We start from the raw sequence: 24,596 nt of genomic DNA, 5'->3' as shown, positions 1-24,596 counted from the left end.
AAAGAAGATACTGGGATATTGGGAAATGTGTTTATTTATATGGGATCCTAAGGATACTTATTTAATTGGGATATTTTACTGGCAAATTTCAACGATTTTTAATACATACATACATATATATATATATATATAAGCGCCATATAGAAATTCATATACCCTTTCTTGTTAAATACATCATGTTGTCTGAAATTACAGCACTTTTATCCTGTGAGTCCAAAAATGAGAAAGTAGAGAAGTCTTCCACATCAAATGGAACTGCAAAATGTAAAACACAACATGTTAGACTTAAAAAAGGAAAATCATAGCAACAGCCAATCCGAGAAAAGTAGTTACCAGATGTGGGTCTGAAATGTATGTATCTTCTTTCTGCTCCAAGAATAGTGGGATTTATACGGGAAACTACATTGTGCTGATCCATAAGAAAATCTATTGCATTTATATGATCATTTAACAAACCCTGTAGTAAGAGAAAAGAAACTATGAAAGTACAGATTTAATTGAAGACAAAGACCAAGTAATTGTACAATCTTTCAACTAAGCTTAATGCTTCTATATACACCAAATTATGGACAATATCAAGTAAAAAATGTATAAATATCACACAGATAGTATTTCAAAATACCAGATACATATTTTTCAATGAACAACTCAGTACATTCTCAGTTTCCGGTTGAAAAAGTCCATGATCACTGCATGCTTAGTTGAACCTTCAATCTTGTATAATCTAAATATTCTGTTTCAAAACCATGACTGCAAATTAATGTAACAATGTAATTTCAGTTGTCATGTTATTAATTACAAGCCATCTCATTATAAAAAATTGAATATATAAACATGACTCAAACAACCCACTGCCAAATATTTCACCTTGCGTTCATTCAGAAATGCTAAACATACCATGAACACTGCCCTCTGGAAGAAGCCGGTGGCATCAATAATCCTCTGAAGAATAACTGTCTCTAACTCTGCAGCATCCATCTCTTCTCTGTTAAAGGGCACGCCATTAAACAGAGCTTGAGGCAGTGGACCCAGGCCAGTCTTTTTATAAAAGGTTGCTCCTGCCTGATCATATCAGAAATATCACAGGATTAAATAGACTGTGGCTGACTGTAGCAAAAAAATGAAACTAATATCAAGAGACAATGAACTCTAATCTCCAAGCACTATTCACTGTCACACCTTCTCATGAGTAGCAGGGACAAAAGAGGAAATATTTGGAAACCAAAGAGGACAAATGGGACTCATTTCTCAAATGGAATGACAAAAGAAATGATAGATCTATATATGGTGCTTTAAACTTCTGCTTTATCATCTTGCTGAGAAACAGTTTATTTTGCTTAATATTCTTAGCAAAAATATTAAGTAAGTAACATTGGAGAAGGACCTTGAGACAGTCGTAGTTTGAGGTGGATCAACCTAGACCTTTTCCCCAAAGACAGCACCCCCAAAACCCTCACAAGGCTTTTATGTTCAAAAACCAAGCCTTATTGGATAAGACAGCAGAACACGCTAATTTTTCCCAAACAGAGAAAATTCAGCGAGACAAACAGAAATAAAAATATACTGTAAGTAGTTCCCCCTTCCTATTCTGTAACCTTTCATGTTTTCTTTCAGTGTCACTTTCTGGATGGCTACAAACTCTATGGCAGTATCTATGTGTCCATCTTTCTGTCACCCCACTGTCTCCTCCCTGATCTTCATCACAGTCTCACAGTCCCTGCTCATACAGGGGGCTTCCTCCTGGTGAGTCTCCATCTGGTTTTCTTCCTTTAATATTCTCTGTGGGAAGCTTTCCTTCCCTAAGTGTATCCAGCTGTTTCCAGGGCAGGTTCAAATGGCCCTTCTATATAAAGCCTCTGTGCGACTCAGTGAGGAACAAGCAACATAAGGCAAACAGCACCTTTTTTTCTGGCTGTCCAGATGAACCTTTTTAAAGGAACGTAATATGCGTTATGTAACAGATTTTAAAAGGAAATAAATAAAATAGATGGCGTGTGTCAGAAACACAAGACTGTATGGATGGCATGGCTGAAGACACATGAAAGAAAATATATATTTTTTAATATATATTTTAGCAGAAAATCATCTACATAATCATAGAATCATAGAATGGTTTGGGTTGGAAGGGACCTTAAAGATCATTTAGTTCCAACCCCCCTGCCATAGGCAGGGACACCCTCCACTAGACCACGCTGCCCAAAGCCCCATCCAACCTGGCCTTGAACACTGCCAGGGAGGGGCCATCCACAACCTCTCTGGGCAACCTGTTCCAGTGCCTCACCACCCTCACAGAAAATAATTTCTTTCTAACATCTAATCTAAATCGACCCTCCTTCAGCTTAAACTCATTACCCCTTGTCCTGTCACTACACTCCCTGATAAACAGTCCCTCTCCAGCTTTCCTGTAGGCCCCCTTCAGAAACTGGTAAGCTGCAATTAGATCTCCCCGGAGCCGCCTTTTGTCCAGGCTGAACAACCCCAACTCTCTCAGCCTGTCCTCATAGGAGAGGTGCTCCAGCCCTCTGATCAGCTTCATGGCCCTCCTCTGGACTCGCTCCAACAGCTCCATGTCTCTCCTGTACTGGGGCCCCCAGCCTTCAAATCAAAATCCATAGCTGTCTTTCCCAAAGGAAATTATAACCAGAAAGCACAATTAAAGGAAACAATGATTCGCCTGGAAGACAGGCTTCAGCTCCTCACCCAGAAGACACAGGTAAACAATTTCTGTAGTGAGAGACCCCCAAACATACTTGCTAGAAAAACACTTGTGCTCCTGAAAGCAGCTGGCAATAGTAAATTTTAATAGTGAGAGTAGCAAGGCAGAAACCCTTTCAACATTTCTGCTAATGCCTGAATGGTGGCTGAAGAAAAATTTAACTCAAAGATACTGTATTTACATGCTTTAACATTTAGCAATCTTTCAGCTTAGCAAATGTGTCCTGCAACATTTCTTACCACTTTGCTGTCAACATACCTTCCTCCCTTCATCGTATTCAGAATGAACACCTAGTATACTCTGAACATCAGCATGGGGGTATTCACTCCTAAGAACATCTTTCACATGATTTACTGTTAGAACATTTCCATCTTTCACTTCATGGTACATCTGTAAAAATTGTAACAGAAAAGTAATATGTAATAATTTTTCAATCATAATTTAATAAAATGAATAAAAATAAACAATAAATATATTTTTATAGTGCCACTATAATTTTTACATCAGTATACTGTTATATTGCTTTTATTGCTATATTGCAGTTTTTATAGATCTTTAGTAATTATCACCATCACACGTGCAGTTTTTCATCAGAGCACTGTTCTGATTAATCTATTTTTATACCTTTAGTTCAAATCTGAAGTGGCAAAGTAAACACACTTATGTGAGCTGAATGTGAAAGGTTATTTCTATCCACTGATTAGAGAAGGAATCTAAATTCTTACTATAAACTACCTAACCATGGGTAGTTACCTGAATCTATATGGGATGAATTCAAGCCTGAATTAGTCAGTGATAGTTTTTCCTACAGTGACAATTTTTCCTTACCAGTGCTATTTTATTTCATAGCATAAGATTTTATTACTTTCATCAAACATACAAAAGAAATTTGAATTGAAAATTATTCAATTATTTTCTTTTCAAATGAGGAACAGCACATTTCTCTCTATAGCACTGAGTATCTCAAACCTGTATTTTACTGATTCGATTTTTTGTTATCTTTTAATTATATTTATCATCCTCTCCTTTTTATATTAAGAAATAAAGTAAATAGAGGAACACAACGTTTTAAAAAGTACACTGTAAATTGATATTTTGTGATCTGGTTGTGCACAATAGTCACACATGCGTTTCAGCTCCTAACACTTGTGGATTTCTATTTCTCTTCCAAGGTACTCCTAGTAACTTCAATTCCTTTCATCTTAAGCTCTCTGAGTTTGTACATGACATTAGTTTCTAGGCACTGAACAGAATAATAGAGAACAAAAGTAAGAAAAAATGTTATGTATTAATACCATATTCTCGGATATAATTTTGCCTGCAGAGTCTTCACATAGACTGCTCACTTTATTTCCCTCCATTTGTCTCTTGTCTCTGAAATTCCTGTCTTTACATGAACCTGCATTTTTTCACACAGAAAACCTGTCTCATTCGTTAAGCTGCAAGCTTTGAATATTCCTGTTTTCTACATCCACGAACAGCTCAAATGTGACCAAAAAAGGACTTAATCTTACTCTGTTTCACTTTCTACACTAGAGAACAACCAAGAGTTTTTCAAAGCTTATAGGACTGCCAAAGTGATATTAAAATGCCTGTACTCCAAGAGATACAGAACACAAAGGCAGGCACATCGCATCAATGCAAATAATACAGAATCATTTTTCACAAGAAAATACTGAAAGCTGTAAAGTATGCATCTACCTTTTTACATTCTTGAAGAAAGCATGTAGATAGGTAAAATGACAAGAACCAGTTGGTTTCTGGAGGAGGAAAATATTTCTGCAAATCATTCTATAGCATATTAATGCTATGTGAGTTTTTAAGGATTTGCTTCCATGTAAAGTAAATGCAAATGAATCATGTTGTCACAAGGTAGCAAAATCCTAACTATATAGAAAAGTAGTAAGTTAAAAAAAAAAAAGAAAAAGAAAAAAGAAGTGATTTCTTGTGAAAGAACTAACATTCATTATCGAGGTAAAGGCTTGAGAGGTGTCAGATTCCTCAGCAACGTAATTAAAAGTTCTCCAAAGAGCTATTCCTGCGTCCTCATTTCCATCGATTTCTTCTTTGGTACTTAAAATGAAAACAAATCCAATTCTATAAAAAAAAAAAGAAGAGATCATACATTTTAAAACAATATCAGTTTCAGACACATTCTAATACCAACAGAGAAGAACAAGATGTTTGCATTCAAGTAATCTGTCCAGCATGTAGGCACAAAAAGCTGACAGTAATTAAGATTTCTGGGAGTCATTAGGATTTACTTACCGCCCCTTCTTTCCTTATCTGATCATAAGTAATGACAATGACATTGTTTACATTCCTGTCATAATCTCTTAACTTTGAGTCTACGTTTTAGTCTGAGCATAATCTGTCTTTTATTTTTCCTGAAATGGGTGTGTTTACTAGCTGCACGTAGACATGCTGGGGTCTTGATGCCCTGTCATCAATACATGCCATTCTTACTAGCCCTTCTCTTGCCTTATTTACCTTCTGGGGCTTCCCCACCCTCCCATTCCCATTCATTCTCCATTCACAGCAATTTTAACACATCGACTACAATTCCCTACATTTCCATTAAATGAAAAAACCCTTAGAAATACGAGGCTTGAGAGGAAAAAACCCCAAGAAATCTTATAGTGGAGGTGGTATTTTGATAGTGTTCTCATGAAAGAAACCTGGATTGATTGGGCCATACCACCTTTACAGCATGAAGTGTAACAGAGATTCGGTGTTCTACAGTAGCAGGAGAAATTCAAACCTAACAGCCACTTGCTTGTCTATACAAAGCATTTTGATTAAATTGAGCACCATCATTTGCACATGTAACTCATGAAGATGTCACCGAAAGGTTTGGCAAACACTCCAGAAAGCTCAAAAGTCCAAGATACTGATGTGAACATCCTGTTTCTCCAGAGAACAAAGGCTTTGAGCCATGAGACAATCTGGTCAAACAGACTGCAAATAATAACACAATGACTAAAGCACAAAGTCTTTCACAGACTGAAGACCCAGGAGAGTTAAAACTGAAGATATTTGAATTTATATTCCCTGCTGAGAACACATAAGGATCTTTCTGGTCTCTACTACACTACTTGAAAGGACTTCTGATCATTACAGTCAGCTCCATCTTAGCTGGTATAAGAAAAGGACAAGAAAGAGCCTTCTGTCGAGGATCTTTGGGACCAGCAAATTGACCTGGGCCAGAAAACATTAGGCCAGTTCCTGACAGTGAGAGGAAGGAAAGAGAGTAGACAAGTTCCATCTTCTCACAATCAATAGATAAGGAGGAGCAAGAAAGAATTTTCCTTTTCAAAGGAAAATTTTCCAGTCACAAGTGACAGAGCATGTGTACACCCATAGCAAGAACAGACAGATTCCCAAGAGGAGAAATAAAAGCCTTTTCATGAACACAGTTGCCTGCATTAAGAGATGAAGGCTAGGAAGGTGGATTCTGCCAGCCACCTGGAATTTTGTGAGCACAAAGCCATCAGAACCCTTCTAATGATTTCCAAGCCTTCCACTGTCTCTTTTCAATAAATTTTCTTAGAAGGATACCCTCCCCTCCACCCCTGTACTTCAACATTAAGCCTGCTTGTACAACAGGGGAGAGAAGATGGCCAAACCCAGATATTTATATGAATCAGAAATGGAGATTTTATGTGAATACTCTGCTGTTACAGCAGTTTAGGGATCAACTTCACATAGTTTTCCAGAAGGCATCCTTCAATCATCCTGAATATGTGCAGCTAACGCTATTCCTACTAGGTCTGCAGCAAAATCCTCTACCATTAGCTGTCACTTCTCCCAAGACAAACCCAATAGTGCACAAAAAAACCTGCTCCGTGAAAAATCCCTATGGAAGCAGCTATTCAACTTTGTTCTCCTTTACATTTACTTTTTAGCAAACCTACTGGTAGGGATGTCTCCGGCTGCCAAACTGCAACCCAAACCACTTAATAACGTGCTAACTGGCTTACAGAATTGCAGCCATCTATGAAATACAGCTGTATAAGCTGCTGGCTATTCCTGACTACGCATGTTCTATACGCAGCAGTCGGCTGAAAGCTTGAAAATTATGCCAACTATCAAAAAGAGGCGAATTGTAAGACAGAACAAGGGAATCATAGTCTTTCTAAAGGAGTATCCCAGAGACTCAAAGCTGTCTTCTGCTATACGAAACACTGTGCATCTTGCAAATTTTCCACAAAGCGTACAGCTCCATCATAGCTGCTACAAGAACAGGAGACCCCCACTGATCTCATGATACATGAGAGTAACTGCAGCAACACAACAACCTGCAATGCTGAGCTTATGTTTCAGAAGACCTTCATACTTACAAATGATAATTAAATGAGCTGATTTAGGAAGTCAGTTTTTCATTTGGATAGCCACTGCACATCAAATATTTTAAAATGATTAAAACAGAATCTATCGTATCAGTATAAAATTGTTTAGATAGCTGTTCAGGATATAATCAGGTGTGCATCAGACCAAAGGACAGAGAAAAGTAAGAAATATAGCAAGTTTTGTAAAAAGATATAAAGAATAATTAATGCATAAAGATGCACCATGTTGTACAATTAATTGCTTCTCCTATTTTTTACATCCCTCATTACTGTAAATAACTTTTCCTAAAGTCTTGTGTCATCTGGGTACCACAGGAACAGTCAGCAAAGCAACATGTTATATGACAGTATAGACTCCATGATTTGTCCGTATCTTGAATACTGTGTACATGGCTGTTGCTCTCATCTCAGAGAAGTTGTATTAAAACTAAGAAAGTTCAGAGAAGGACAACTCAGACAACAAAACAACCTTTGGAACAGCTTTCAGGCAGGGAATAACTAGTAACCTAGGGAAAGAAATGACTGCGGTAGAATATGGTAGAGCTTTATAAAATCATGACTGGCATCTAGAGAGCAGGAGACTGCTTAGTCTCACAATTTTAAGAGCTAGAGAGACAGTAAATGAAGCTATTGAAAGTCTGGCTCAAAACAATCAAAGCAGTTCTTCATACACCATGTAGTTCAACTGTGAAAACACCTGGAAAAGGATACTGTGGGTGGTAAAACTTTACATGAATTCAAGGGGAAAACAGAAAAGTTTATGGAAGAGAAATTCATTGAGGGTTGCTAAATATTTAGAAACTACATCCAGGTCTGGAATTCTTTGATCTTCAAATGTGCGAAGGCCAGGAAACTACTCAGGAAAAGTACCTGGTTGCCCTGTCCTTTTTATTTTACCTAGGCAGCAACTTGTGGCCTGCTGCAGACAGACTGACCTAAATGGAACTTTAGTCTGACCCAGTTTGGCTGCTCTTACACTGTTATGTATCAGAAAAGGCAAATCTAGGCTATGTTCTGCTCAAGGACTGAAGCAGTATTGTCTCCCAGGTAGTGACAACAGTGATAAAATGCACAGATAAGGAATATCTGCCCTCCATTACCTTTTTTGTCATTGAATGATAAAAAACAAAGAAAAAACAATGATCAGAACTAGTAAAATTTTAAAGGAAAATGAAAAACCTGTAATTTATTGAGGAAACAAAAAGCCATTTCACAGGAAGATTTTAAATATTTCACATGGAATTCATCTTGCTGAACCTTGGATCTAGTTTGGACACCCTTCTCTTCTTTTGTAAGCTGTGGAAATAAAGAGGCACTTCTGAGTGCAACTAATTTTTTCTTAAAGTAGGCATCTCAGATCAACAGATTCTTCCTCAGAAGCATCTCTTTCTCTCAAATGATGCCTAGTTCAGACTCACAGAATGAATTTTTAGAAATTCAAAACGTGGTGAGGATAATCTTGCTTTGGTCTTCAAGTATTTATTTAAAAACAAAATCAGGTAAAACAACCTGAGTTGAAAGACCTAAATTAAAAAATGCCCTCAAATAATGTTTTACTTTTACAAAATATTTTGCTTAGAATGCAACTTCACATGGGCATCCACTGGGACTATTTGACAAGATAATTTTTTTATCAGACATTTGCAGTTCATTTTCTGCACACTCAAGTATGTTATCCCTTGCTACCCATTTGCTTGAGTATTTAATACCCAAGTAAGCTTAACACAAGTGGCTAACTAAAGTGTCTTATTAGAATGTTGTTGCATTGGACTTCATTTGAATTCACATCTCTGCCAAGCAGAATAGAAGATGAACAAGAAAAAAGGAAAGCAACCTTCTTTTAAGACTTTTCTTCAAGACGTTCAGTTTTCCTTACCTAAGTGGTACATTATGATGATAGAATAATTCTGCCAGTTTCATATAATCACCTGTATCTTCTTGGACAGGATCAACAAAAAGTACCTAAGAAGAGAAAATATATCATACAGCCAATATTTATTCTCGATGTCTGTTTCTATTTTTTTTTCAGACATAAAATCTAAGACAAGAACAGAAATTTCCAAAGGACCTGTGTGCTCCAATGGCTTTTAATTTCCTAGAGCATTCATTGTAAGAAAACATTAAGAGTATAAATGAAAATAATTTCAGAATTAATGGATTTGGACCAAATACTGAAAACAGGATTTAACCATTTATTGAACTTCAAACCGAGTGATATCACTACTCTCCTTTGAAACACTCTGTGCCAATACTTTGGTTTTATTAATGAACTTAATATTTAATTAAAAAGGATCTAATGCTGATTTTTCTATTATTTCTTTCAACTAACCCTCTTCTGTTGTGAAAACCAAACTAAAATAAACAAACAGAATATACTGACTTGAAACTTTAATTAAAAAATGGAGCATTGGGAAAGAATTTTTCCTTCCTGTGACACATATCTTTGTATTCACTCTTTCACTTATTGTAGCTTGAAGTGTAAAATCAGATCTTTCAGGCATGCACAGAATCTAAAACTGGGATCTGTCTGCATAGATAGATTATCCTTATGCAGATTTAATTATGACATTGGTACCTTATTTATTCAGCTTTGCACTGCAACTCCCCTTAGAATTTATCATAATTTTGCTACATTAGCTGAAATGCAGCAGAATAATTTAAAAAATTTGGAACACTCCCTTCCCCTCAGATTATTGTTAAATGATATGTTGTAGATTTCTATAATATAGCTCTTATATACATCTATGCCAATATTTAACTTTGAATACCTAATACAATCTACTTCATATTACACACATCTTATGCTTCATTATAAACATACAGTTTTTATTACATATTGCTTGTATTTTGGTAGTCTTTTTATATACTGAATTTCATGCCACTTGGAGTGACTACAGAAGTGGACAAAAGAAGAGCTACTGATGTCATCTGTCTGGACTTCTGTAAGGCTTGTGAAACAGTCCCCCACAACATCCTTCTTCTCTGAATTGCAGAGATAACGGATTTGATGGATGGACTATTCAGTGGTTGAAGTATTGGCTGGATTGTCGCATCCAGAGAGTAGTGGTCAATGGCTCAATGTCCAGACGGAGATCGGTGACGAGTGGCGTCCCTCAGGGGTCTGTATTGGAACCAGTACTGTTTGATAGATTCAGTGACACGGACAGTGGGACTGAGTGCACTCTCAGCAAATTTGCAGATGACACCAAGCTGAGTGGTGTGGTGGACACACCTGAGGAACAGGATGCCATTCAGAGGGACCTGGACAAGCTCGAGAAGTGGGCCCATGCGAACCTCATGAGGTGCAACAGAGCAAGTGCCAAGTCCTGCACCTGGGTCGGGGCAACCCCCGGTATCAATACAGGCTGGTGGATGAAGGGATTGAGACCAGCCCTGAGGAGAAGAACTTGGGGGTACTGGTGGATGAAAAACTGGGCACGAGTTGGTAATGTGCGCTTACAGCCCAGAAAGCCAACCGTATCCTGGGCTGCATCAAAAGAAGTGTGACCAGCAGGTCAAGGAAGATGATTCTCCCCCTCTACTCTGCTCTGATGAGACTCCACCTGGAGTACTGCGTCCAGCTCTGGGGTCCTCAGTACAAGAAAGACATGGAGCTGTTAGAGCAGGTTCAGAGAGAGCCATAAAAATGATCAGAGGGCTGGAGCACCTCTCCTATGAGGACAGGCTGAGAGAGTTGGGGTTGTTCAGCCTGGAGAAGAGAAGGCTCCAGGGAGACCTTATTGCAGCCTTCCAATACATAAAGGGGCTTATAAGAAAGATGGAGAGAGGCTTTTTACCAGCAGTACTGATGCAGTAGTGACAGGACAAGGGGGAACAGTTTTAAACTAAAAGAGGGTAGATTTTTATTGGATATGAAGAAATGAGGGTGGTGAGACACCACAGGTGTCATAGGGGAACAGGTTACCCAGAGAAGTTGTAGATGCCCCATCATTGGAAATGTTCAAGGTCAGGTTGGATGGGGCTTTGAGAAACCTGATATATTGAAAGATATCCCTGTCCATGGAAGGGGGAGTTGGAACTAGATGATCTTTGAAGGTCGTTTCCAACCCAAACCATTCTATGATTCATACAATTAGCATTATAATTTAAATTTCAATTTAAATCACCAATAAGTGTTTCCTTAACTTACTAAGTGATACAGAATGTTACGTACAGAGGAAAAATTAGGCTATAAGACATTCATAATTAGTGTGCTTTATAACTTAAATCTTTCTGTACCTCAGTTCATCATCTCTAAAACAAGGACAGTTATCACTGCCTTCTCTCAGTAGTGTACTATGAAGAAAATTCATTGATAGCGGTGAATTACCTATATGTAGCATGGAAAGGAACAGAAAAACTCCCAAGAAAACTGTGACCAAGTCTGGTATTGTATAGTATAGGGGGCAGAAAACTGTGAATTATATGGGGAGGATAAAATGAAATACTGAGTATTTGTTCATTCAGTGAGTAGAAACTGTTCTTTCCAGTGAACACAGAAAATGCCATCTGGGAAAAAAGTTAGTGCATGTAGGTCAAAAAGTTTGTGCATGTAGGTCAAAGGATTACCATGTTGTACAAGGGAGCTGAAACTACAGCTGCACCATCAGAGCTTCCCTCCATTCTGCAGATTAGTATTAATTTTGTGCTGTTTTTAAGCAAATTATATTTCACAGTTTTCCCAGATAAATACTCACTGGATGCTAGCATTCATCAAAAATTACAAATAAGCTCAGTGGTGCTTTATTCACCATGTGGGAGTAGCTCACGATTTATTTTCTGTTTTATTCAAAAAGATATAAAAGTTTGCATTCCTCTGCAAAACTGTAACCATATTGCATTTAGAACTTTACTTACTTCAATTCCTGGGCAGAAAGGTTAAAGAGTGCTATTAGGTTATCCCATAAATCAGAAGAATTTCACGAGATATTTTTCCTTACAGGGTTGGAATAACTTGCTTCCTGTATTCTTCAGTGCTAATCCTATGTATTCCTTTCATTTCCTGAAGTATATATCAAGGCAGTGGAAGAAGATCTTACATTATTTCACATCTCCAACTGGCCAAATATGTCTTCAGTGACATATAAAAGAAATCTCATTGCTTGAAAAGGAAACCTAAGCTAGTAGTGACTCTTCCATGAAACTGGCAGCATTTTCTAAAATAATTCCTTCTTTCCTCTAAACGTTGGTGGCCTGCTGGTGCAAAATTTCCATCTTTGTCTTTTGTCTCTGAATCTTAGCAGTGGTGCTAATTCACCAAACATCATGGTGACTCTATGAAGGATTTCAATAAATCAAGAGGCTACTTTATAATACAGTCAGTTGCCTAATATAAACAGAGAGTAACAGCTTGCTTACAAAGCCTGAAAACCAAGAAAGACATGGGAATTAAAAATACTGCTTTTTATGGCAGGATCTAAAATAAAGACTATCTCAATTAATTGAGTTTGACATTAACAAGGTAACTGTCCTGATCAGCTGTAAAAATAGTTTCTTCTTGTTATAAAGAATACTCAGCTGTTATGATCAATGAGCTCATGAACTACAGTTGTATCATCTCCATGTCAAGTTCACCTATGCCCCCTCACTCCTACACATTTTGAAGAATTTAATTTGATGACATAGTCCTGGATATGTCCACTGTCTTTTGTTATATGGTCAAATATACAGAAAAATGTAATGAGACATATGTATTTACATCCTGATTAGAAAGAAAGTCCAGGTTACCAAGAAGGTCTTTTTTGTAGAATGTAAAATTTAACTTTATTTATAATTCTGGGAACATTTCATTGTAATTAAGCTTCACCAAAACCAGATCTGTTACAGTCAACAGATAAAAGACGGAAACACCACTTCTGGAAATCAGACCGATAATCACATATGACTCACTAAACAAAAAGATTTTCACTACTATTAGGAGACTCACATAGAAAACATGAAATTCTAACCTATGTTAACAATGAATACAGCATGTGTGTTTTTCAATAAATTGTCTGTCCACATATTAATACACAAACTATGCAAAAAAATAAATAAAGTTCTCTAAACTTACCAAATTATATAGATTGCGTCTAATCTGTTGTATAACTCCAGGAAATGTGGGCTTCAGCAGTTCCTGATAGCTTGCAGGCCATGTGCTATAGCTGTGATCTTGTTCTATATTATTAACCCACTACAACAAAAAAGCCACGGATTAACCACTGAGTAAAATATGTATCTATAAATAAAGCTATTTTAAAACACGTGGAAAGCCTGGAAAGAGTAAAATGTTTTATCATCTTGTTGAAATAGTAACAGACAATAGCTTCTAAAATTAATATTTTTTTTCCTTTTCAATCAAACTGTTCGGGTTTTTTATTTGCAATACATAATAAAACTAGTAATAGATGGAAAAGGAAAAAGACCCTTTGTACTCTGTATCAGGATGTGAATACAAGCATTTTTTCCAACTGTGCAAACTACTTTCACAATACAAAGGTCATAACAACATATCACACAGATATGTATGTAACACAGCATAACCACCTTGTAAAACAAATACAGTATTTATCTATAACCCACAGCAGCATTTTATGTATATCAAAATAACTAAGTAATTAATATATGGCCAATTTGTTCTTCTACTGTTGTCTGTGCAAGCTTGTCTATACTTGGCAAACAGAAGAGTGAAATATGTTTTTTTTAAGTGAAGAAAATTAGTATTTTATTGCCTTTTTCACTGGCATATAACCTTTGTAATGAAAACTGCATAAACTTTGAAAAAGAAGGAGAAAAAAAAAGCAAAAGTCATTGCACAATTAGAAACAAAATATTTATATTCTTCACAATTCAATTATCATATCTTTAAAGTACATTTAGCAGTCTTGCATAATACAAGGATATTACGTACCTAGACTAATTGCTGTGAAGTCAAATTCTACAGCTTTGAGTGTGCAACCACTCTTAGACACGTCCCTCTTTTCTTTTAAATATCCTACATCTTAAAATTTTAATAAGGTATAGGCTAGACCAAATCATTGCTAATACCACCTTCCTAAATATTTTACACTGCTTATTGATATCCAGTTTTATGCCTAGTATTTTAATTATACTACAAAAAAGATAGACTGTCTTATACATAGCATCAAATATGTAACATTTAAATACATGTTTAATTACTCACTATTATCGAAGAGTGCCGAATATCTAGTGCATAACTGTCATCTGTAGGATGTATATGCAACCTCATAAATTTGCTCAGGATCTCCTCTTTGATTCCAAGTTCATGAAGGCCATGCATGACTTTTCCTTCCAGTTTAAGAGTCTCTAAGATACTTTTTCGGGAAGAAAAAATGCGTAATGTCTACACAGAACTCTTGTCATGACATAAAAAGAAAAAATATTTCAAAGACTTAACACAAAGATTATTTTTAGTATTAAAAATCATTTTTATATTCTTCTGCAGTCAAATATTTAAAATAAAATCAATTATTAACACTACACTTGTACGTCTTCAAATTATTTCAAAATAGCATTATAACATTTCATTTCATACAAATAACAGGAAGCTTTGCAAGTGTGTAGAAAACCAGGCAGCAAGTGATGGAGACACAGACAAGCCCTAAATCTGCATCACAGCAGACCCTCAAAACAGTGTGGAGGAAACACATAGCCACTCCTCTTCAAGAAAACTCTTTCCCAGAAGACCCAACAGGACTCTGTAACATTTGTTGCAATCTCAAAATTCAATATGAGAATGGAAACAAACCTGAAGTCCTCGCCTGCTACAACACAGCATGCAAGATTTGCCAAATGCCTTTATTTCTATCTTTCTTCATTTTGAGCTATCTCTATTCTGAAAAGTTTCTTCTAAATTATATTGAAATTAAACCTAGCACTATCATTAGAAAGCGCTATTAATATTTGCATCATTATCAAAAAAGATACAAGTGACTCCATCTCGAAACTCTGGCTAAGAACAAAATTAAGTACAAATTGCAAGTATAAATGCTAAACCCATGAAAGCTTAAGAATCTCCATCAAGGAGAAAAGAAGACATTTTCAGTTAAAAAAATAGAAAATAAAAAATTGTAGACTCTGAAAAATCATAGGAAAATTAAAAAAAACCCCTGAGCCTTAACATAAGTAAATTTACTGACAGTTTGCAGGTCACCAAAGATGATTTTGAAGTAATCATGTCTGCCCTGCTGTTGACAACATACAGAAGAATGCAAGGGAAAATGTTTACAGTTTATGAGTGCTTGCATAAAAGAGGCAAGTCACCTAAAAAATAATTATACTATAATTACACAAACTGGAAAAAGATTTCTTATACCAAAAAGTAGGTTAGTTCTGCATTAACAGAACTTCTTATAAAAGGTGGCCAGACACAGACTCATAAGCATGCCAAAAATAACCCAAGGTGTTACGTATCTAAATTTAATGCCTGCAATTTTTTGGTAATTTTTAAGAAACAGGGATGTGAAAGCATTTAACTTACATTTTAAGTGCCTTTTCCACCTTTTTATACATACACATTGGATTCCTTCCATTTCCTAATTAATTTTACATGTGGAGTTGTAAAATTAGAAGCAAATTATAAAACATATTCCAAGAGCAAATCCTGGTTTTAACTACTTATACAATGTTCATATTCAAAGTAAAACCACTGAAAACCAGTATTCCCTTTATTGCAGCACTTCCTGGCCCCCAAAATGCAACAGATGAGATTATTTTATCACCATGAGCACAACTCCTCACATATTATTCGTAATTCTATAATTTTCAAATAGAATATACCATCTTACCTAAATGGATCATGAAAATCCAGGTCAATCTGAAGGCCATTTAGAAATAAACGTGCTTCTCCAGGTTGGATTCCAAGTATTTCATGAAAATGCTTAAAAATAAAAAGTACTGCTAACTTATTTAGGTATATGACAACACTAACATATGCATACAGATATATAAACACATAAAACTGTAAGTAATTCTACACAACAGATACATCAAATCTCTGCCATGTAGTTTCTTCTTTTAGCCAAGTGTCGTTGGTAAAAATACTGACAGCATACTTTTATGAGTGCTACTTAACATGCTTTCAATGCTTAATACAAACACAAATGAAAATAATTGATAATCCTCCCAAAACAACCTTGAGTGTCCCTACCTGTACTAGGTATAGACAAGAACATACTCCTAGTGTCTGACAACAGAAAGGGAGAATTCACAACTACAGAAATACGGCTCATAAGTTCTTGAAAAATTACACCCAGCATATTCCTGCTACATATCCATTCACTTCCAAGTGCAGATCAAAGGGAGACCCTACATGTGTCCTTCAGACCTCCACTTGAAACTAGCTTCTCAGTAGCTTAAAATCGTTCACAATTCCAAAAAAAACCCCGCACAGTCGCAATTGTTAGGGGGTGGTAGGAAAGACAGACTAGAAACACACAGTCTCATCTAACAAAAGGGCCTTGGGGAAAAATAAATCAGAAAGGGATAGCATATCCTTGCTTTGCAAAGAAGAAAAAAAATCCACAATAAACAAATACAAGAGGAAGGAAGTGTTTAGGGAGTAAGGTATGCCTTATCATTTTATTTCAGAGCGCTGTGAGGCACCACACTGTTCAATCTACAGTGGCTGTAGCAAGATAAGTAACAGGAGCAACAGCAGTAGTTTATTCCAACTCACCCCATGAGGAGCAGTCAGATTTCCAGATCTGTCTTAATTCCCCGCAGAGGAATGGAAAGCACCAAAAATAGGCAGAAAAAAAGCAATCTGAGAAAGGTATTTTTTTCCCATTTAGCTCCCACGTGCTGAACAAAGTAAGTGTGAACAAAAAGCACACTTTGAAGAAAAGCACACTTAGAGCAAGCAGCTCAGGCTGTGCATATTACTGCACTTATGAGCCTGTCACTGGACAAATGAGAGAAAAAACAGGACAACACCAAGAGTGACATTATTCCTTTAAAGTAGTGTGGTTACTTTCACACAGGTAACTAAGTAAGCTCAAAGCTAACTGGTTTGTGGCATTCTAAGTGCAACCCCACATAATGAGACAACAGTCTACTTGAAGCTCCTTGTAATCCAACAGATCTGCATATCGTTCATTGAAAAGGTACCATATTCCTTAATATATATAAACATTTTCACAACCCAAAGCAGAATGGAAACATGTAATGTTTCAGATCACAATATGAAAGATCACAATATGAAAGGCAGGGCTCTCCATGAGGGAAAAATACAGCTGTGATAAGCCTGAGCCTAACACAGAAAAATTTTTTTATGAAAGTCCAAAACCTGTCCTTGACCTTAAAAAACAGCTTTTGAAATTGGTATATTTAATTCATTCTAATGGTGTAACCTGAACTTTGTAGTGCTTTCAGTGCTTTTTTTGTATGTAGATTTACAAAAGAGTAATAATGACTTCTTTGTTATAAAGTATTTAAATACATATATTCAAACTCAGATATAATGGGAAAAATATAGTGGATTTGCGGGGGACTGCATCCCACTAATGCAAAGAAATAACTAGAAAGGCCTTTTTTTTTTTAATTGTTACTTATTACCTTTCATGAAGACTTTAGCAGGCACCTATAAAATGGATGTCAGTGGGCCTTTCAAAAATGAAGAGCATAAATGCATGGCAGTAAGTTTTCTACGGTTGTATAAGGAAAAAAAGAAAGAGATAATTTATTTCAATTACTTTTCTAATTTATAAAACTCACTTTATTCCCAATCTTATACTCATCTAAATTACAGAAATGGGGTTTTTTTGTACGTCCCAAAACTTGGTACAGAAGGACTTCTTTATAACTAACTGCTGCTTTGGATTATTCCGGCCTGAGTGCCCGACTCCATATTTATCTTTGTTAAACCTCATGCAACCAGTAAAACAGAAACTAGAAGTAGCAGCTCACGTTTGACATTTACATTTATCCTACCACAGCTTCACACCGAATTACACGCCCTCCCAAGGTCTAATTCTACACATCCCTTATAAGCAGCCAAAATTCACAAATATCTGACAATGCCAAGAGCCCTTGCAGCTGACAGAATTTGTGATCCTTTTGTCTACACAAAAGAGTTTGATTCTGAAATACAACCAAAATGGGCAGAGGGGACAAAATTAAACAGCCAGGCACACAGTAAGGAGACTCCTCTGCACCAGGCAGAGAAGCACCCAAAGTCCTAGGTATACCTGAAATTTTTCCATAGTTAGCAAATCCAACTTGGATTCCAGTTTTAAGACCAGAGCTGTGCCATGAAGTGCTATAATCGCAGAAAAAAACCCCTTAATGCCACGCAGGGAGTGAACAAGAAATATAAGGAGGATTCCAGTCTCAAGAAATCTTACCAGCATCCTTCAGGGCTCTTACGCAGAACTTGTGTGATCAGCTAGAACAGGCCCTCGCCTTGAAGCACTGAAATCAGCATTTTGGGTAAGAGATCTCTTACTATGACTGAAAGCTTACTGGTCATTCCTATAAGCCCAGGTACTCACGTAAACAGAGATACAGAGAGACTGCAAATGGCTGATGTCTGTCTTAAAAATCCTAATACTAAAATGAATGCAAGAACAATGAAAAAATTATCAGCCGCTGGGTATTGAAATAGGAGTCTAAAAGTTTTTCAAACCTTTCAGTACTGCAGTAGGAAAAGAACTGACCTGAATCAGAGCTGAGACTCGTTATACAATTTTGATGCTAGGCATTTGATTGTTCAGAAGAGCATCCATTTGCCCTAACAACTTTGATGGAAGGAGTATTTAGGCATCCAAGAGTAGAATTTAATGTTGAAAATACTCATACAGTATTTTCTTGCTAAACTGTCAGCAAGTTATTGCATTGGAAGTTGTGAATTGCATTTAATGAGTTTTTATTTTTATTTTTTATCTATAGCAGTTCTTTGCCTGTTTCTTATTTAGGTATCAATTCATTACACCTAAATCATCACATGCCTTTCAACTTCTAATACCTTTATTTCCTCCCATTGCATTTCCTACTCAACTTTCATTATCTTGAGAGGGAATCATCCAGTTACTCACAGCATGAGATCACATCTCTCCTGCTGCTAGATGGATGTACTGCAGTTCAAGAACGCACATGCCAATTTATTGTGCTCTAGCTGCAGTGTTCAGGAAGTTTCCCTACTTCCCAAACAGATTTTAGCTTTCAGCTGTCTAAAGGCCTGCAGCCTCAGGTAGGGTGTCGTAAGAAATTTAAACTTAGTGTCATAGGTGCCTTAGATCCTCCTATAATTAATCTATTTAATACAGTCACGGAATCATAGGAGTGATTCAGCTGACCAACCACACAGACACCCAATGTTATTTGTTTCAGGATGAGGCATCCTGGACTGGAAAGTACAGGTCAGGCAGAAGGGAACGGATGTCCCAGTGGACACATCTGCCAGACCTGCGTGGCCATCTTGGATAGAGACAGAAACCATGTGAAAATTGCTATGCTAATAAAAATCTCTAAAAGCAGTAATATGATAGTAACTCAATTATTCACTTGAAGAAACAAAACCAAACCTTCTGATTTTCTTCTATTTCATTTCGCATTTTCTTGTCCACAGGCACCCGGGTCAGTGATCTGTAAAAATAAAATATTGGTATCACTCAACAACTGTATTTAAAAAACCCCCACCATTAAATAATGTGAAATGTTATTTTAATACCATATCCAATGCACTGTAATTGAAGAATGCTGTAATTAAGACTTAAAGAGTAACGCAATGTCATAAATATTTTATTTTCAAAACAAATATTTTGTTCTGTGTTACTCTAGTAAACCCACGTTTCAAATTTATGCTAGTTGTTCCTAACTCCATGTTACTCATCATTACAGCACAGGTGGCCAAGCTACAGCTTGATGTTTTGGCCAAAGGCAAGGAAAATATGCAAAGAATGACCACTTTAAAATTAGCTGAGATTACAAGAGAGATTTACAGATTGAGACCCTTGAAAATGTTAATTGTTCACAGACAGTCAAAATTTTAGTTTAGTCATTCTACCTTTAGAAGATAATCCATTGATTTGTCCTTTTTAGTTTTCAAGAACGTTGTGGAAGACTGTTTTAACTTACTTTGCCACAATGTATCGTATGATTATCACCAAATTTTCCCAGAGGCAAATTAATGTCTCCATGTTTTAAGAAACCCTAAACCACATTAACCTAAATCTGATTCTCCCAATAAATGCCAAAATAAATATTCTAGTTGCCTACATAATTTTTTTTTCAAAACATGATTTGTACATACAAATCTGTATGGGGCTTTAAGAAAATCTGGAATCATCTTAAACCTGAAAATTAACTAAACAAACTGAGAATGATCTTGCCAAGCCAACTTCAATACTTATGGATAATAAAACAGTTATTTAATAATATAAATCCTCACCTCCCTGCAAAAAGAAACTGATTTGGAATAGATCTTCCTAGTAAACTCCACATTTTTCACAATATGTCAAAAATAAGACATAAAATCAGTTTACTTTAAACAAATATTCAAGCTTTCCAGGCAATCAAAGAAACTACTTGTTAAGTGCAAACAATATGATTTCCAAGCTTTGTTTATAAATATTACAGAATTCATCACAGCTAAATACCCTTTTCCCATTCACTCCCTCCCTTAAATATTCTGGCAGATTATTTTTGTCACTGTGAATCCCTTCTGGACTATGTGATGAAAGGGCAATAGAGGACCAAGAAGGAGGTCTATTTATACCAACCCATATTTTGTGGGCTTTCCTTGGCTCGAAATGATGTAACTCAAACTGTGATGTCAAAGACAGCATTAAAAAGCAGTCAACATGGTTCAAATACATTATTATCAGTAGTCATTGGAGGATGAGCATAATAACATGCTTGTTATTGTTCAACTAATCTAAACTCTTTCTCATAAAGCTTTTATAATCTTATTGCTAAGTACTCTCTATGCACATAAAGAATACAGGAAGTGTGTTCAATACTGAGTAAATATATCTTATACTGTACTACTTTCTGTGTTTGCTAGTTTTGAAATAAAAATTATAGAACAGAAGGCAAGAAACTATAAATATTTATATTGAAAAAGAAACATTGCTGATTAAGATTTTTTAAAAAATAATAAAAGAAACTGTAAGTACAAAGAAAAGACTATCTGAAGCCAAATTTAAATTTGGAAAAATGGGGAAGGATTAGGAAAAACCACTATCAAGTCTGAAGTCTCAAAAGCTGACTATGTAGGACACTGCTTTAAGGAACCTTCTAGCAGAAACAGACATAATTCAGGAATGCTACAGAACTTTTCTCATTAAAAGAGCACCTGCAATTGATGGGAATTATTACTGAGAATTTACTTAACTAATGAGTGAAACAGCTACTTAAGGACTCCATAGCAAGGTGCAAATTTAATGTGTGGCAGTACTACCACAACTATTATTCTGACTTTATAGCAATAGTTTTAGAGAGTTCTGAAATAAAAAATACTTTAAGGAAAAAAAAAGCTCTGATTTTTATCTTGCTAAAGTCAACAGAAATAGTAGCAGGGCCTGCAGCTCTCAGAATCAATGCTTCATTCTGCATATACAGGTGATAAAAACTGCACACATAAAAAGAACAATCTAAATTTTTCCATATAGCATAGAGTAGTAAGGCAGAAACATAAAAAATGAATGTGAAAATAACAAAAAGGTGGAAAAGAGAAGACAAAGCTGCCCAATGCTGGCAAGGAAGTCAAATACTTATCAGCAAAAGGTAAGCTTTACTGACAGCTTTTTTTGGTAATGAGAAAGATATACACTAAAGAATTGTTAACTAGCTCCTTGTCTACGCATGGCATTTGACAATGGAGGATTCTAGCAAGATTTTAAGCAGAAAGTGTGATGGTCAGTCCTTGAGGACACCCAAGGAATTTGATGTAACAAGAGTAGAAGTACCTGTGAAAGATGTCTGTTCATTTTGAGTTCATTCATTTGTTCAATTTGTTCAGAGCTTCACAAAATCTTATGCATGTTTTTCTAAATACTAAGTGCTAAGGACTCACTAAAGAGAAACGCTTTACTGTCTGAAAGCAAATGGATACTATTTATTATTCTACATCATGTAGGAATGTTCTTGTATGTATGACCTTAAGGTTGTAATATTTTCTATCACATAATTTTATGCATCTTTATTCTTACTTGGGAGAACACATAGCTATGTAGTACTGCATATCAAGGCAAAAAAAGGAATGTTTTCACATGTTCATAACATTAACCTTCAGGAATGATAAGGGTATTATAATTCTTACTATTGCATTCTTAAATAACAGATAATTATGACTCATATACAACAAAACAAAGATGAAAAATACCCTATAAAATGAATTATCAAAATGTTGCCATGACATGTATCAGTTGTTACACTGTCTACATCTGATGACATTTTGTAAAATCTACCTCAGACTAACCTTTTCAACTGGAAATACTGAGACACAAAAATGCAGGTTATAAACTAGAAAGTGAAAGAAACTTCCAGAGGAATAGCATATTAATTTTTCATCGTCTAAGGAACCCTTCAATTTTTAAGGAACATACAATATTTATTTTTTGTTTTCACAACTATAGTTCTAAAATGTTTATTCAGTCTTTTAAAACCAAAATTTACATAATTTAAAAAATGGTTGTTTCATATCTAAACTGTGTGAAATTTAAACAATTTTAAAATGCTACTATTATAACGGTCAGTTATCTATATAAAGTGATTACACAGTATCTTTTAATTTCCTGTTTGTTCTAGGGTTTTTTTTTTCCCAAACTAGTATTTTTGACTCAGCAGGTTAAGCATGATTATTAAGGAAATATATTTTGTGCACTGTTCTGACACAATGCCTCTTTGATTTAAGTTTGTTGTCAATGCAGACCTACTAAAATTAAATTATTTAAATATTTGTAGTCTCTCATGTTAAAAATAGCATGCTAGATTAGCATAAATCATACAGGACAGGCACTGCAATTCCCCTTTTAATTCTAAAGTCTCTTTACAATTTTACCCATAAAATGTTTGAAGAATAGGTAAATTGTGCTCTAATGCTACAAATACACAGCAGGAGCTGGAGTAGGATGGAACAATTTAATGACTTTTTAAATCAATGATTTAAATGTCACCTAGTATACTTCAAACTGACTTTTTCCTGTCCTTTAAAGAACAGAACTGGCCTTGCAGTTCAACATTATGTATGTTCCCACTATCTTCTAATGGAAAGCTGCATTTTCTGGTTGCTAAGTGTAAACTTGTACCTTACTATTTCATAATAATTATGTTTCAGGCATTTAAAAAGTTATTTTTCTTCCTTGAAACAAGATGTTACAAAGGTAGTTTTTCCATTACAGTGTAGATTTTCTCTAGCAGAAAATCAGACACGACAATGAAACACTGTGATAATTAAACAAGAGTTGTAAAATGTGAAAGCACACTGAGTTAAGAATCCTATTTAGCATCATATTTAATTTAGTAATTCAAGCAAATATTGCCAATAGGATTACATAAAGAACTTATTAAGTATAAAGAAAAGCATTTCTCAATTACAATTCAATTGGCTTACAGGAAGTGCAATTTTTATTATTAGTACAGAGGGAAATGTTATTCAGTTATTTAACACTTATATTGATCTTTCATTAAGTAATTTGTTATGGGAGACAGATCTTTCCCAGTAAGAACACTAACATACAGTAGCTGGGGCCCAATCTTGTCAGCAATGTTGTGCTTAGAACCAATGTGGGTGGATCCCCTATGAAATTTATTGGTAGAATTTTGCCTCTTCCTACTGTGAGTAGATCTGTTATTAGTTCAACAGAATTTTCCACCTGGGAAAATAAGATTCCAGTGTAAACTGGAAGGACTAGGTATTCAACCAGAAGTGCCTGAAGGATTAGGATGCCTTCATGGCATCTCCTGCTTCACACAGGAAACATTTAAGAGACCGATCATGAGCTCTCCCAGGAGTTATTTTCTACTCAATGAAATTGCCTGGAATCCATCTAGCAAGCTATAAAACATGAATATCTGACTGCAGGATTTGGATATAAATCTGTATTGCTGTTATTAAATTCAAATGCAAACATAAAAACAGTATTTGAAAAACAAGCTTAAGTATCATACCTGGCTCTTATTGGGAAGTTCTGAGCTATGTCTTTCATTACCTTTAAGGCATCATAAACAGGGGTAGACATAATTTGAGCAGCTGCTTGAAAACTAAGATCTGGGGGAAAAAAAAAGAATCACTGGAAATATCACTTAATCAATGTTGCCTACAATAAGACAACTGTTCCATATAGACACTCTCACTATTAACATTTTTTATGTTTCAATTATACATTGTAAAAGATTATGAAGTAATATTATTAAGGTCAAAAAGATGGGCACTTAAAAGTTTAAAAGTTGGAAATACCAAAGTCCTACAGAATTCTGCTCAGCCATCTTGAGCATACACATTATATGTATAATTTCTAAGTTTATAAAAACACATTGAAAAAACCAGACAATTCATCACGTGGTGTTATGCCAGTATCACAAGGGTATCA

The 24,596-nt window shown here is 35.6% G+C and overlaps 1 protein-coding gene and 1 long non-coding RNA gene across 3 annotated transcripts in view; both read right to left on the bottom strand.

Annotated features, from left to right (window-relative positions):
• The window catches only part of LOC142599687 (uncharacterized), a 374,377-nt gene that overhangs the window by 74,633 nt on the left and 275,148 nt on the right, over positions 1-24,596 (bottom strand). The window lies entirely within an intron of this gene.
• UGGT2 (UDP-glucose glycoprotein glucosyltransferase 2) overlaps positions 1-24,596 on the bottom strand; it is a 93,469-nt gene that overhangs the window by 44,673 nt on the left and 24,200 nt on the right. For both annotated transcript variants that reach the window (XM_075741331.1, XM_075741332.1), the window contains exons 9-19: positions 24,175-24,274; positions 19,587-19,647; positions 15,852-15,943; positions 14,228-14,378; positions 13,118-13,237; positions 8,942-9,027; positions 4,678-4,813; positions 2,975-3,106; positions 898-1,062; positions 334-457; positions 157-255 (exon numbers count right to left, since the gene is read on the bottom strand). In XM_075741331.1, coding sequence (XP_075597446.1) covers positions 157-255; positions 334-457; positions 898-1,062; positions 2,975-3,106; positions 4,678-4,813; positions 8,942-9,027; positions 13,118-13,237; positions 14,228-14,378; positions 15,852-15,943; positions 19,587-19,647; positions 24,175-24,274 — 1,266 coding nt within the window. The remainder of the gene's footprint in view (positions 1-156; positions 256-333; positions 458-897; positions 1,063-2,974; positions 3,107-4,677; positions 4,814-8,941; positions 9,028-13,117; positions 13,238-14,227; positions 14,379-15,851; positions 15,944-19,586; positions 19,648-24,174; positions 24,275-24,596) is intronic.

Source organism: Balearica regulorum, chromosome 1, assembly GCF_011004875.1.
Source record: "Balearica regulorum gibbericeps isolate bBalReg1 chromosome 1, bBalReg1.pri, whole genome shotgun sequence".
NCBI classification, from domain to species: domain Eukaryota; kingdom Metazoa; phylum Chordata; class Aves; order Gruiformes; family Gruidae; genus Balearica; species Balearica regulorum.
The sequence above is the reverse complement of the archived record's forward strand: the minus strand, read 5'-3'. Positions and strand labels throughout refer to the sequence as shown.